Source organism: Takifugu flavidus, unplaced genomic scaffold (genome assembly GCF_003711565.1).
Source record: "Takifugu flavidus isolate HTHZ2018 unplaced genomic scaffold, ASM371156v2 ctg467, whole genome shotgun sequence".
Classification (NCBI taxonomy): Eukaryota; Metazoa; Chordata; class Actinopteri; order Tetraodontiformes; family Tetraodontidae; genus Takifugu; species Takifugu flavidus.
Window position 1 is genome coordinate 3012 of NW_026622083.1, and position 15512 is coordinate 18523.

Genomic DNA, 15512 nt, shown 5'->3' on the forward strand with positions numbered 1-15512 from the left:
GAGCGGATTGATGAGTGAGGGCAGGTGTGTGATCAGTGACTGAAAGCAGGTGGGTGATCAGTGACTGAAAGCAGGTGTGGTGATCAGTGACTGAAAGCAGGTGTGGTGATCAGAGGTGTGTGTGAGCAGGGCAGTGGAAAAGTACTGGGACAGGAGGAACTGGGGAAAAGGGGCTGTGACAGTAAAAGACATTTGCTGTGACAAAGTAATGGTTAATCCAAGAAATTATAATCCAGTTTTATCTGTAACATGTATTTCATTACAATTAAAAATGTTCATGGCAGAGATCTTTACACCTCCTCCTTTGGAAATCTGTCTATCATTTCTAAACATTGAATAGCCAGGTAAAGGTAAAATATTACTGGAGGCGAAGATTCACGGAGCCATGTTTCAGATAGGCAAAGTCAATATACAGTATAAGTCAGTGAGAACTTGATGGACCTGATCACTTTGTTTGAACGCTTCACCAGGCCGGAGACCCTTGTTCAGTTACTGATTTGGGTCTGTACCATTAGGTTACTAGGTTACAACTTAAACATTTGGAAAGTGTCAAAATGGGTGTTTCTCTGCTGAGTGTATTTAATATATTTCTAAATGTATTTGCAGAATATTATGCTACACTATTTGTAATTTTTCTCTACAAAATGGATCAATGAAATAACACAGTCTAGAAATTGTGGCTGCTGTATTCCCAGTGTATTAGGTTGACCAGGTGACGGAAAGCCGCTTTGTAGGATGTTGCAAAAGAAGGAGAGAGGGTGGGAGGGCAAAAACAGAGATGATAATGAAGACGACAGTAAAGATAAATATTCCATCTGAGGGTACCTAAAAAGCTGCTGTATCTCAGCAGTGATCTCTCCACAGCAACACTCTGATGATGATGTCACTGGAAGATGGAGATGGCTACATCTCTCCATTCAACACCTCCTGCAGACTCATGTCTGATGCTTGGAAATCCACTCTCACCAGTGCAGCACTGGCTGCCTTGCTCCTCTCACTGTGGTGCTCAATTTAGTGGTTGTTGTCTCCATTTCTCATTTCAGGCAAAGACACTCTCTTGAATTATAAGTTGCATTAGTATTTTTATATTTTGGTTGACTTGCACCTTTAAAGTAGCAGAGATGTGAGATAACTTCTTAAATGAGTGGAAGCAACGTATTTCTTGCAGTTTTCTCTGTAGATGTGTGATTTGAGTTGGAGATGTTAACAATGATCTATGTCTTTAGGCATTTCCAGACCACCACCAATCTCCTCCTGCTCTCCATGGCAGTGTCTGACCTTCTGGTGGGCCTTGCTGTGATGCCGCTCATGATCGTCACCCTGGATTCCTGTCGGTGCATCAGTTCATATTTATGCTTTCTTTTCCACCTGTTAAGCTTTGTCCTCACCTCTGCCTCTGTTGGGAACATGGTGCTGATATCAGTGGATCGTTACGTGGCCATTTGTTACCCTCTCCGTTATTCCTCAATCACACCAAATACAGTTAAAATCTGTGTGTCTGTGTGTTGGACCAGTTCTATTATCTACAATCTGGTACTTCTAAAAGATAACATTTTATACATTGATTTTTTCAGTTCCTGTAACAAGAAATGCCCTCTTTACATAAATTACATTTTAGCTATTGCAGATATAATCATCACATTTTATGGCCCTCTAACTGTAATTATAGTTCTCTATACCAGAGTGTTTGTGGTGGCTGTCACACAGGCACGTGCCATGCGGTCTCAGGTTTCAACAACTGGGTCAAAAGCTGTGAGTGCAATGAAATCAGAGATGAGAGCTGCGAGAACACTCGGAATTGTCATTCTCTTTTTCCTCATCTGTTTTTTCCCATATTATATTTCTTCTTTAACAGGACAAGGCATAAGCAATGAAGATTCAACAGGTCAACTTTTTCTGTTTTTTAGTAATTCTACAATAAATCCTATCATCTATGCTTTTTTCTATCCCTGGTTTAGAAAGACAGTTAAACTCTTCTGAGCTGCAAATTCTGTAAACTCTGACCAGGAGTATGTAGATATATAGGCTGGTTGGCAAATGTTTTGTAGCTTTTATGGTGGTGGAAAAAATAGAACAGTTCAAATGCTCAAAGAGAGAAAATAAATCATTATCATTATGAATAATTATTATTAATTCATGGCTCTCGTGTTTCTGATTCCATGGTGTTTCACACAGATCTTTGCTGATTATGACTCAAACTGTTTGTAACAAATACATTTCCAAGTGTTTTAAAATTGAGACTGATTGGTTGAATGATGGCAACATTGGAGCCTGGAGTGTTGTTTATCCATTTAGGCTGTACTACAGGCTACACCCCAGATCTGTCACCTGCTCATCACAGTGTTCCTGGAATACTGTCATTTGTATAAATTTCAATGGAATATTCAACCACACTGATTCTTTTGTTAATGTTGAATATATGTCAAATACATTTGCATTTATACATTAAAAAAGATAGAGATGTCTGTTTTAGCTTTATTCCACTTTCTGTGCTTTTAGTATAAACTTCAATAGATTGTATTTCAATTTCTTGAATGTGTGTTGAGATTAATCACTGTCAAAACATCAGTTTAAACATGAATGATCTGACACATTAATGTCTTTAACAACCTTGTTAGTCAGCTTGAAAAGAGTAATTATGATCAGTGAGAAGTGGGCAGAGAAGAACACCTGAGAAATAGTTATGAATATATATTCCATTCTTATTCCATGTCGGTTTACTCAGAGGTCTACTGTTCTCTTTAACAGCATACTTTGATGACACTCATGTCCAATGTATACATGTCATGCACATAAATGTTTTATTGTCTTACATGCAGTTGTGATTGCAGAACTTTAATTAGATGGGAATACATTCAGTTAAAATAAAATTTGTCAATACATACTGAGACATTTAATTGGGCCTTTTTCCAGCATAAGTTTTTGACTTTCACCCTTCACTAAAATCGGACCCATTACATTTTTTATTGTTAAATTAGTTATTTAAAAAGCAGTCCACTATTTTCTTATGCAGTAACGTTAGTGTTCAGATTTACATTTTTTTCAAGAGTGAACAGGTCTGCAGTTTGGATTTTTGATAAGGGCTCAGTATGGAAGTCTTGCACCAAGTGAAACCAGAAACAGGACCCAAAATGCAAACACAGGTAATCCTGACCATGAAAAAATGTAATTTTCAAAACAAGGCTGACAAAAAGGGTAAAGATGCAATAGGTGGAAAATGTACAGGTGAGGGATCTGCATGAATTGGAACACAAGACAAAGGTGAGGCAGATAAAAACTCACAAAGAAGATGGACTATCAAAAATACAACCTCAAAATATTCTCACGAAAAGGGAGCCAAGCATTAACACTGAGGAGCAATAATCTGATCTGGAGATGAGAAGAGAAACAAGCTGCTTTAAAGGTGCAGATCCAGTCAACCCAGACGGGCTACAGGTCAGTGAGGTGCTGTTTCAGACCTGCCTGCCAGGGATTGGGGAAACAAGGAAAAACAAAATACACTGAATCATTACATTGCCCTCCTCCAACAAGTGCCTCCAGGTGAATAGTTACGCTTGTCCGTGGTCTGTGTGAACGACCCGGCTCAAGTCAGGATCCAGAATAGAGTGAACCCGTGGCACCCATGAGTGCCCCTCAGGACCACATCCCTCCCAGTCCACCAAGTATATGCCCCGGTGGCGAATGTCAACAAGGCGGTGAACAGAGTAGACAGGGTCATGAGACGGGGAGAGGGGGTTCAGAAGGAGGCCACAAGTCACTCATGACAACTGGCTTATTTTGAGACAAATGGAATGCAGGCTGGATCTTCATGTTGTCTGGAAGTGTGACTGTAGTTGGGCCAATTCAACTATTTATGGGAAAATGTGTCAATGAATCTAGGAGAGAGTTTCCACGATTCAGTGAGTAGGGGAATGTTCTTGGTTGAAAACCAAATTGACTGACCTGGGCAGTAATTGTGTACTAGGGTTCGACAACGGTTGGAATACTTAGAAGTGCTGGTTTGCGCACGCTCATGGGCCTCCTTGGGCTGCCTCCACACCACCTTACAGTGCTGGATGTATTATCTGCACTGAATTTATGGCTAAATTTGCTTCCTGTGTAGGTAGCAGCAGAGGCTGTTACCCAAGGAAGACCTCAAAGGAGAGAGACCAGTAGCTGCCAGGTAAGCATGTTGTGAGCATCCTCCACCCATTGAAGGTGGACACGCCAGGTCATGGTCATTCAACACCTGGTTGGCTTGCTCACACTGCCCGTTGGATTGGAGATAGAAAGCAGAGGTGAGGTTTACCAAGGTGCTGAGAGCCTTGCTTATTGCACTCTATACCCAAGGGGTCTCTGAGAAATTTAGAAGGATCCTCCAAAAACATGACATACCGGTTCAGTATAAACCAAGCAACACACTCAGACAGAGGCTGGTACACCCGAAAGACAAGACACCGAGACATAAACAATGTACTGTTCTTTATGCTGTACAATGCAAGGAGGAATGCAAAGAACTGTACACTGATTAAACCAAACAAACTCTCCACAGAAAAATGGCACAACACAGATGTGTCACCTCTCCAGGTCAGGTCACTTACACTTAAAGGAGAGCGGGCACGCCTTTGAGGACAGCCAAATATGGCTACTGGCCAGAGAAGACCGCTGGTTTGAGAGGGGTGTCAAGGAAGCCATCTATGTCAAATTGGAAAAAACATCATTAAACAGATGTGGTGGGCTAAGGCACTTCCTATCACCTCCACTCCTTCCAACAACAAACCAAACATTCACACCATTTCAGGAGACCTGGTGACTCACCACCATGTGAGCCAGCAGACAAAGGGGAGACACCTCAACTGAAACTAGGTGAAAGACCCTACCAACTATCTGTGTGTATTTTGTAGATAATGTTAATATATAATATAAACAGAATTTGTAAATTGCACCAAAGTAGGGACAAGATTGGTGCATCTGGAAAAGAAAAATTGAATCCACCAAATAAGAAGCTGTCCAGAGGTTTATAAAGACATCCCGATTCTCTTTTTCTTCACCATCTATTAAACTGTTGTTGTGAATAATTTACAGTCTCCTGATTTAAAGCATATTTGCAAACCTTTGCACTTATGATGTATATGAAGGCTGGACAAACTACAGAAATCTGATTAGCACCAAGGGGAATTTGTAAAATCACAGTCTAGAAATTGTGGCTGCTTTATTCCCAGTATATTAGGTCGACAGGGTGATAGACAGACGCTTTGTAGGAGGTAGAATGGTTGCAAAGGAAGGACAGAGTAGTGGGAGGGCAAAAACAAAGATGGCAATGAAGGTGGCAGTAAAGATAAATATTCCATCTGAGGATACCTAAACAGCTGCTGTACCTCAGCAGTGATCACTTCACAGCAACACTGTGACACCAGTGATGTCACTGGAAGATGGAGATGGCTACATCTCTCCATTCAACACCTCCTGCAGACTCATGTCTGATGCTTGGAAATCCACTCTCATCAGTGCAGCACTGGTCTGCCTTGCTCCTCTCACTGTGGTGCTCAATTTAGTGGTTGTTGTCTCTATTTCTCATTTCAGGCAAAGACACTCTCTTGAATTATAAGTTGCATTAGTTCAGCTATTTTGTTTACCAAAAAGTAGCATAGATGTGAGCTAACCTTTTATATGACTGACAGTAACATATTACCTGCAGTTTTCTCTGTAGATGTGTGATTTGAGTTGGAGATATTAACAATCATCTCTGTCTTTAGGCATTTCCAGACGACAACCAATATCATCCTGCTCTCCATGGCAGTGTCTGACCTTCTGGTGGGCCTCGCCGTGATACCGCTCATGATCGTCACCCTGGATTTCTGTTGGTGCATCAGTTCATTTATATGCTTTCTTTTTGACCTGTTAAGCTTTGTCCTCACCTCTGCCTCTGTTGGGAACATGGTGCTGATATCAGTAGATCGTTATGTGGCCATTTGTTACCCTCTGCGTTATTCCTCCATCAAACCAAGTACAGTTAAAATCTTTGTGTCTGTGTGTTGGATCAGTTCTATTATCTACAATCTCATACTTCTAAAAGATAACCTTTTAAACATTGATTCCAGTTCTTGCTACAAGAAATGCCCCTTTTCATTAAATGACATTTCAGCAATTGTAGATGTATTCATCACATTTTATGTCCCTCTAACTGTAATAATTGTTCTCTACACCAGAGTGTTTGTGGTGGCTGTCACACAGGCACGTGCCATGCGGTCTCAGGTTTCAACAACTGGGTCAAAAGCTGTGAGTGCAATGAAATCAGAGTTGAGAGCTGCGAGAACACTCGGAATTGTCATTCTCTTTTTCTTCATTTTTTTTTCCCTATTCATTTCTTCTTTAATCGGACAAGACACAAGTAATGAAGCTTCAACAGGTCAACTTTTGCTGTTCTTTAGTAATTCTACAATAAATCCTATCATCTATGCTTTTTTCTATCCCTGGTTTAGAAAGACGGTTAAACTGCTCCTGAGCTGCAAATTCTGTAAACTGTGAGCAGGAGTACGTAGATGAGAGCATATAGGCTGGCACATGTTCGTAGCTTTTGTGGTGGTGAACAATGAACAGTTCAAAAGCTCAAAGACAGAGAATAAATGATTATCATAAATAATTATTATTAATTCATGGCTCTCGTGTTTCTGATTCCATGGTGTTTCACACAGATCTTTGCTGAATATGAATCAAACTGTTTGTCACAAAACATTTCCAAGTGTTTTAAAATTGAGACTGATTGATTGAATGGAGACAACTTTGGAGCCTGGAGTGCTGTTTATCCATTTAGGTTGTATCACAGGCTACTCCCCGGACCTGTCACCCGCTCATCAGTTTTCCTGGAATACTGTAATTTATATAAATTTCAATGCTATATTTAACCACGCTGATTCTTTTGTTAATGTCGAATATATGTCAAATAAAGTTGCATTTCTATATTAAAAATAAGATAAAGATGTTGTATGTTTTAGCTTTATTCCACTTTCTGTACTTACAGTATAAACTTCAATAGACTGTTTTTAAATTTCTTGAATGTGTCTTGACATTAATCACTGTCAAAATATCAGTTAAAACATGAATGATCTGACAAACTAACTTCTTAAACAACCTCGTTAGTTAGGTTGAAAAGAGTAATTATGATCAGTGAGAAGTGGGCAGAGACGAACACCTGAGAAATAGTTATGAATATAGATTCCATTCTTATTCCATGTGGGTTTACTCAGAGGTCTGCTGTTCTCTTTAACAACAAACTTTGATGACACTCATGTGTTTGTCCATGTAAAATGTAATTTTGTCATGCACACAGTTGTGATTGCAGCACTTTAATAAGATGGGAATACATGCAGATGAAATTAAAATTGTACTGAGACATTTTATTGGGCCTTTTTCAGCAGAAGTTTTTGAAATATGATTGACGTGACTCTCATCTTTGACTAAGATTGGACCAATTACATTTTTTTACTGTTAAAATATTTACTTTAAAAATGAGTCAACTATTGTCTTATGCAGTAAAGTTAGTTTTCAGATTTAAATTTACTGAAAAAGAGGACAGAGCTACAGTTTGTATAATTGATAAGACTTTAATATAGAAGTCACTATCTGTGTCTCATGTAGGTAAATGGTCTACAGTATAAACAGATTTTGTAAATTGTACCAAAGATGGGACAAAATTGGTGCATATGCAAAAGAATCCACCACCATGAATCCACCAAATAAAAAGCTGTTCAGAGGTTGATAATGCTAAGATGCTGACGAGCAGACACAGACTGAACCCCAACATGCAGACACGGGAGATGAAAGTGGACTTTTTAAATTCTTTACTAATCAAATGCAGACAAAATGAGTTGCTACTCCTGCACCAAATGAGGATCACCAACAACAGGGTTGGCAGACGACAAATCTTGAACAGAGATGAACTGGGACAGGTGACGCAGTCAGAATACGAGAGTTTCTCGACGAACTGGAGCCGAGCACAAAGAAGGGACCAGCCTTAACTAGCAGTTGGCGAGACGGTGAACCACAGCTGTACCGATATGGTGGTGGGAAATGGCTCGATCACCGCTCCACTCAGTGGGAAGGAAAACAAGACACACAGGGGACAAAAAAGAGAGACAAAGCCAAGGACTCCCAATTGATAAGGACATCCTGTGTGACTTTTTCTTCACCATCTATTCAAAAGTTGTTCAGAATAATTTACAGTCTTGTAATGTAAAGCATATTTGGAAGCCTTTGCATTTATTTGTGTATGAAGGGTGGACAAACTACAGAAATCTGGTTTGTAAGTGTGATGTGAGTCAAATCATCAAGTATAAGCCAAATAATGATATGGCATAGATATGATGTTGAATATCAACAGAGTTTTTTCAATATAGATCTGGAGCTACTCTTACTCTTTAATAATAAATATTGTTAAACTCTATGAAGATTTGGATGGTTTAACTAAATGACCAACTCTCCTCTCCTGGTGTAGAGTATTTCAGTGGTGTCTCAAAAAGATCATTCCCCCTTTAGAGATGAACAATTTTCCACCACTAGAGGCAGTGTTTCAGAAGCCAAACCAAGTTGTAACATCTTAGATGACTTGTGAAATTTAGGACTGATCTAAAGCCCACATGGGGGTTCTGCTTTCCACAGGTGCTGGATCTTTGATCTTTGTTTATTTAAAAGGGGACAGTGCAATTTCATAAAACACATAATTTTACATGGTCATATAAAGGCAGAATTAGCCAGAAGGCAACTTTTCATCTCCAGTCCCCTGGCCATGATGTTAAAAGCAATAAAATACATATACAAGAGAAAAACATGGTAAGACACCTTACATGGCACCAATACAAGAAACGCCATACTGACAACAAACTGCCAAAGGGACCACAGAAACCCACAGAACACAATTCATGATACACATTCAAACACTCACTATGCAATTAAGACATCATTTCATATCGCTTAATCACAATATCAAAATATTCCAACAGGCCTTTCTATCAGTGTTCCCTGATATATTAGTTGATACGCCACATTTAGATTATTTTTGGTGAAGGCCTTGTTTGTTGTGAGCAGTCTAACCTCCTCGAGTACTGAGTTCCACTCACTACCACTCCTCACTGACCAAACCGACCTACTGAAAGTGCTCCTGCCCAGTGGAATGAAACAGTCACCTCTGACACAGCCTCGAGTGACATGCTCAGAGCTGTTTCTTTGGCAGATGAACTCTGTCAGAAGATCTGGAGCCAAATGATGCGGTACTTTATAGATCAAATTTAAATATGCAAAGATGCAAATTCTGTCCCAGTTCAAAAGACTGTATTTTTTTTTTTAAAATTGCACAGTGATGACAGTGCCTATGTTTCTCCTCTATAACCTTAATTGCTTGTTTTTACAAGACTTCTAATGGGGGGGTTTTGCACTCTGACCAGCCTGGGACCAACTATTTAGCCAATAGTTGAATTGACTAAGAATCATAGAATGCAAGTACATTTTTGCAGCTTCGGTGACATTTCATTTCGAATTGTGCGAAAATTTGCAAGATTCAACTTGATTTTTTTTACACAATTTGCCAGTATGGCCTTTAATGGTTGGATGTGAAACCAAGCTGCATGGTGTGGAGGAAGGGGGAGCTGCTGTTAAGTAATGGGCAATCTGCTCTGCCACCCATTTTTCTGAGATTTTGGAAATAGCCGAAAGAATGCTTCATGGTCGTTAGTTATGCATAGAGGTTGAGTCACCGGATTTCAAGACTGGGGTGGCAATAGCAAATTTTCAGGCCTTCGGAAAGTGACCAGATGAGATTGAAAGATTAATTATTGATGCAATAGGAGTAGCAAGAACTGAATCGAGATCTTTGAGCATATTCGGGTCCATTCCAAAAAGGGCCTTTGCGTTTGATGGTTAGAATGATTGAATTCGATCAATAACTTTTTATTTGTAATGGTAAAGGGCTGCGTTGTAGACAATACAGGGTAGTCCTTCCTTTGTTTTACTGTAAACTTATCAGAGATTTCATTTACTGATTCAATGAACTGGTTATTAAAAACATCAGCCATCACTTGAGTCAGGATGTTTCCATTCAATCGAATTTGCATTATTTTTGTTTTGTTTTTTTAGGAACCACCCAATAGTTGTCTGTTACATCCTGATTTGACTGACAACTTCAAGGAGTGATCTCGTTCTTTCATCAGTTTCAGAATACATTTGTTTAGCCAAGGAGGGCCATTCTTTCTAGCTTTTAGTTTAATTATCCATGTAAATTGTATAATAAATTGTTGTATTTTTGGCAAAATTAGAACAATCCTGACCTAGATTTTGCCTGTAAGTAATTCATGCCAGTTTACTTCTGAATCTTGGAAATTTTGTTATTCCTGTTGCAGTATCCTGTAGGATTCAGTGGCACCTCAGGGTTTGAAGCATTTTTAAATTTAATTTTCTTGTGACCATTATAAGATTGTGATCAGACAGGCCTGTGAGCATGTTGTATAACTTCAAGGTCCTTTATGGCCTATTAATATAAGCTAAGTCAATCTGAGTACTGGTGGAGTCTGTAATTCAAGTGGGGCCATTAATTACATGAGTCTTATCCATACCATCCATAACCTTTTTCAGCTTTTTTCTAACCTTGTTAACTTCCCAATTAACATTTAGGCCACCCATTATTATCACCTCTTTTGTAAAATTGAGTTGTTTCAATAGAATTTCCAGCTTTTCAAAATAATTTGCATTTGACAAAGGAGGCCTATAAGTAACCAAGAGAGTAAAAGACATTTGCTGTGACAAAGTAATGGTTAATCCAAGAAATTCTAATCCAGTTTTATCTGTAACATGTATTTCATTACAATTAAAAATGTTCATGGCAGAGATCATTACACCTCCTCCTTTGGAACTCTGACTATCATTTCTAAACATTGAATAGCAACGTACAGGTAAAATATTACTGGAGGCGAAGATTCACGGAGCCATGTTTCAGATAGGCAAAGTCAATATATAAGTCAGTGAGAACTTGATGGACCTGATCACTTTGTTTGAACGCTTCACCAGGCCGGAGACCCTTGTTCAGTTACTGATTTGGGTCTGTACCATTAGGTAAGTCTCAGCCCTACAAGAGGAATTTGCAGAGATTTTGATATAATATTGACACTTCTGAATAGTTATTTACAAGCAACTTAAACATTTTGGAAAATGTCAAAATGGGTGTTTCTCTGCTGAGCGTATTTAAATATATTTCTAAATATATTTGCAGAATATTATGCTACATTATTTGTAATTTTTCTCGACAAAATGGATCAATGAAATAACACAGTCTAGAAATTGTGGCTGCTGTATTCCCAGTGTATTAGGTTGACCAGGTGATAGACAGCTGCTTTGGAGGAGGTAGGATGGTTGCAAAGGAAGGAGAGAGGGTGGGAAGGCAAAAACAAAGATGATAATGAAGGTGGCAGTAAAGATAAATATTCCATCTGAGGGTACCTAAAAAGCTGCTGTATCTCAGCAGTGATCACTTCACAGCAACACTCTGATGATGATGTCACTGGAAGATGGAGATGGCTCCATCTCTCCATTCAACACCTCCTGCAGACTCATATCTGATGCTTGGAAATCCACTCTCATCAGTGCAGCACTGGCCTGCCTTGCTCCTCTCACTGTGGTGCTCAATTTAGTGGTTGTTGTCTCCATTTCTCATTTCAGGCAAAGACACTCTCTTGAATTATAAGTTACATTTGTATTTTTATATTTTGGTTGACTTACACCTTTAAAGTAGCAGAGATAATAACATATTTCTTGCAGTTTTCTCTGTAGATGTGTGATTTGAGTTGGAGATATTAACAATGATCTCTGTCTTTAGGCATTTCCAGACCACCACCAATCTCCTCCTGCTCTCCATGGCCGTGTCTGACCTTCTGGTGGGCCTTGCTGTGATGCCGCTCATGATCGTCACCCTGGATTCCTGTCGGTGCATCAGTACATATTTATGCTTTCTTTTCCACATGTTAAGCTTTGTCCTCACCTCTGCCTCTGTTGGGAACATGGTGCTGATATCAGTAGATCGTTATGTGGCCATTTGTTGCCCTCTGCGTTATTCCTCCATCAAACCAAATACAGTTAAAATCTGTGTGTCTGTGTGTTGGATCAGTTCTATTATCTACAATCTGGTACTTCTAAAAGATAACCTTTTACAACTTGATTTTTTCAGTTCCTGCAACAAGACATGCCCTCTTTACATGAATTACATTTTATCTATTGCAGATATAATCATCACATTTTATGTCCCTCTAACTGTAATTATAGTTCTCTATGCCAGAGTGTTTGTGGTGGCTGTCACACAGGCACGTGCCATGCGGTCTCAGGTTTCAACAGCTGGGTCAAAACCTGTGAGTGCAATGAAATCAGAGATGAGAGCTGCGAGAACACTCGGAATTGTCATTCTCTTTTTCTTCATCTGTTTTTTCCCGTATTATATTTCTTCTTTAACAGGACAAGGCATAAGCTATGAAGATTCAACAGGTCAACTTTTTCTGTTCTATTGTAATTCTACAATAAATCCTATCATCTATGCTTTTTTCTATCCCTGGTTTAGAAAGACGGTTAAACTCCTCCTGAGCTGCAAATTCTGTAAACTCTGACCAGGAGTATGTAGATATATAGGCTGGTTGGCAAATGTTTTGTAGCTTTTATGGTGGTGGAAAAAATAGAACAGTTCAAATGCTCAAAGAGAGAAAATAAATAATTATCATAAATAATTATTATTAATTCATGGCTCTAGTGTTTCTGATTCCATGGTGTTTCACACAGATCTTTGCTGATTAGGACTCAAACTGTTTGTAACAAACATTTTCTCATGTGTTTTAAAAATGAGACTGATTTGTTGAATGAAGGCAACATTGGAGCCTGGAGTGTTGTTCATCCATCTATATGTCAATATATGTCAAATACATTTGCATTTCTACATTAAAAAAGATGAAGATGTATGTTTTAGCTTTATTCCATTTCTTTGCTTTTAGTATAAACATCACTAGATTGTTTTTCAATTTCTTGAATGTGTCTTGACATTAATCACTGTCAAAACATCAGTTTAAACATGAATGATCTGACAAACTAACTTCTTAAACAACCTTGTTAGTCAGCTTGAAAAGAGTAATTATGATCAGTGAGAAGTGGGCAGAGAAGAACACCTGAGAAATTGTTCTGAATATATATTCCATTCTTATTCCGTGTGGGTTTACTCAGAGGTCAGCTGTTCTCTTTAGCAGCATACTTTGATGACACTCATGTTTGTACACTTGTCATGCACATAATTTTTTTTTGTCATCCACACAGTTGTGATTGCAGCACCTAAATAAGATGGGAAAACATTCAGATGAAATTATATTTGTCAAAACATACTGAGACATTTTATTGGGCCTTTCTCCAGCATCAGTTTCTGAAATATAATTGTCACAACTCACACCTTTGACTGAGATTGGACCAATTCAATTTTTTGCTGTTAAATTATTTACTTAAAAATAAATCAACCATTGTCTTATGCAGTAATGTTAATTTTCACATTTAATTTAAAAAAAAAGACAGGTTTAAAGTTTGTGTCATAGATGAGACTTTGATATAGAATTCACTATCTATGTGTCTCATGTAGGTAAATGTTGTACAGTATAAACAGATTTTGTAAATTGCTCCAAAGACGGGACAAAACTGGTGCATATGCAAAAGAATTCACCACTAGGAATCCATCAAAAAAAGCCTGTCCAGAGGTTGATAATGCTAAGGTGCTGACTAGCAGACACAGACTGAACCCCAACATGCAGACACGGGAGATGAAAGTGGATTCTTTAATAATGAAAGGAGGCTGTACAAAATGAGTTGCTACTCCTGCACCAAATGAGGATCACCAAGAACAGGGTTGGCACAGGACAAACCTTGAACCGAGCTGAACTGGGACGGGTGACGCGGCAGAGCACGAGAGTTTCACGATGAACTACCGACGGTCAGGCGGAAAGGACCGGTCTTTAACGAGCAGCTGGCGAGACGGTGAGCCACAGCTGTGCCGATATGGTGGCGGGAAAAGGCCCGATCACCGCTCCACTCAGTGGGAAGGAACACAAGACACACAGGGGACAAGGGAGAGACAAAAACCAAGGACTCCTAATTGATAAGGACATCCTGTGTCTCTTTTTCTTCACCATCTATTCAACAGCTGCTCAGAATAATTTACAGTCTTGTAATGTAAAGCATATTTGGAAGCCTTTGTGTATTTATTTGTGTATGAACGCTGGACAAACTACAGAAACATGGTTTGTAAGTGTGATGTGAGGCAAATCAGCAAGTATAAGCCAATTGATGTCAAGGCTCCAGCACAGAGATATGATATTAAATAGCAACAGAGCTTTTACAATATAGATCTGGAACACCTTCCTCTTTAATCATTAATTTTGATAAACCCTATGAAGATTTGGATGGTTTAACTAAATGACCGACTCTCCTCTCCTGGTGGGGAGTATTTCAGTGGTGTCTCAGAAGGATGATTCCCCCTTTAGAGATGAACCATTTGCCACCATTAGAGGCAATGATTCAGAAGCCAAACCAAGTGGTAACATCCCAGAAGGCCTTGTGAAATTTAGGACTGATCTAAAGCCCACCTGTGGCACTGTGAATTTATTCAGAAGGTTTGGCTTTTCTGCAGGTGTTGGGTCAACTTCAGGACTGACCCACATGCTTTTTTGAAGAAGCTCAGATGGGCTCCATAAGCAAATACAGAGGCTCTCCTGCCTCTGCTCAGTGACCCCCTTTCCAAGGGCCTTTTTCAAAGGAGAGCCGCTAATATTTCACCAGACCTGAAAGCCTTACATAGTTACTGATTTGGGTCTGGATCATTAGGTAAGTCTTGGCCTTACTAAGAGGAATTTGCAGACAGATTTGATGATAATATTGACACCTCTGGATATTTATTTACGAGCAATCATGTCATAAAGTTTCAAAATAGGTGTTTCTCGGCTGAGTGTAATTAAATATATTTCTAAATTTATTTGCAGAATATTCTGCAACAGTATTTGTCTTATTTTATTTGCAAAATGGATGATTGTAAAATCACAGTCTAAAAATTGTGGCTGCTGTATTCCCAGTGGATTAGGTTGACCAGGTGCTGGACAGCTGCTTTGGAGGAGGTGGGATGGTTGCAAAGGAAGGAGAGAGGGTGGGAAGGGAAAAACAAAGATGATAATGAAGGTGGCAGTAAAGATAAATATTCCATCTGAGGAAACCTAAACAGCTGCTGTATCTCAGCAGTGATCTTTTCACTGCAACAATCTGTTGACGGTGATGTCACTGGAAGACGGAGATGGCTACATCTCTCCATTCAACACCTCCTGCAGACTCATGTCTGATGCTTGGAAATCCACTCTCACCAGTGCAGTACTGGCCTGCCTTGCTCCTCTCACTGTGGTGCTCAATTTAGTGGTTATTGTCTCCATTTCTCATTTCAGGCAAAGACACTCTCTTGAATTATAAGTTGCATTAGTTCAGCTAAA

At 39.2% G+C, this 15512-nt stretch overlaps 3 protein-coding genes across 3 annotated transcripts; all 3 read left to right on the plus strand.

Annotated features, from left to right (window-relative positions):
• The first annotated feature begins 1154 nt into the window (after positions 1-1154).
• LOC130520648 (trace amine-associated receptor 13c-like) lies at positions 1155-2655 on the plus strand. Its single transcript, XM_057024355.1, has one exon. The coding sequence runs from the start codon at positions 1201-1203 to the stop codon at positions 1978-1980; it is 780 nt and encodes a 259-aa protein (XP_056880335.1). The 5' UTR covers positions 1155-1200; the 3' UTR covers positions 1981-2655.
• Positions 2656-5398: 2743 nt separating this feature from the next.
• Positions 5399-6879, plus strand: LOC130520650 (trace amine-associated receptor 13c-like). Its single transcript, XM_057024358.1, has 2 exons — positions 5399-5562; positions 5736-6879. The coding sequence occupies exons 1-2, from the start codon at positions 5399-5401 to the stop codon at positions 6505-6507; spliced, it is 936 nt and encodes a 311-aa protein (XP_056880338.1). The 3' UTR covers positions 6508-6879.
• Positions 6880-11781: 4902 nt separating this feature from the next.
• LOC130520649 (trace amine-associated receptor 13c-like) lies at positions 11782-13305 on the plus strand. The gene has a single exon (XM_057024356.1). It carries the CDS (start codon positions 11823-11825, stop codon positions 12615-12617), a length of 795 nt encoding a protein of 264 aa, XP_056880336.1. The 5' UTR covers positions 11782-11822; the 3' UTR covers positions 12618-13305.
• Positions 13306-15512: the final 2207 nt, after the last annotated feature.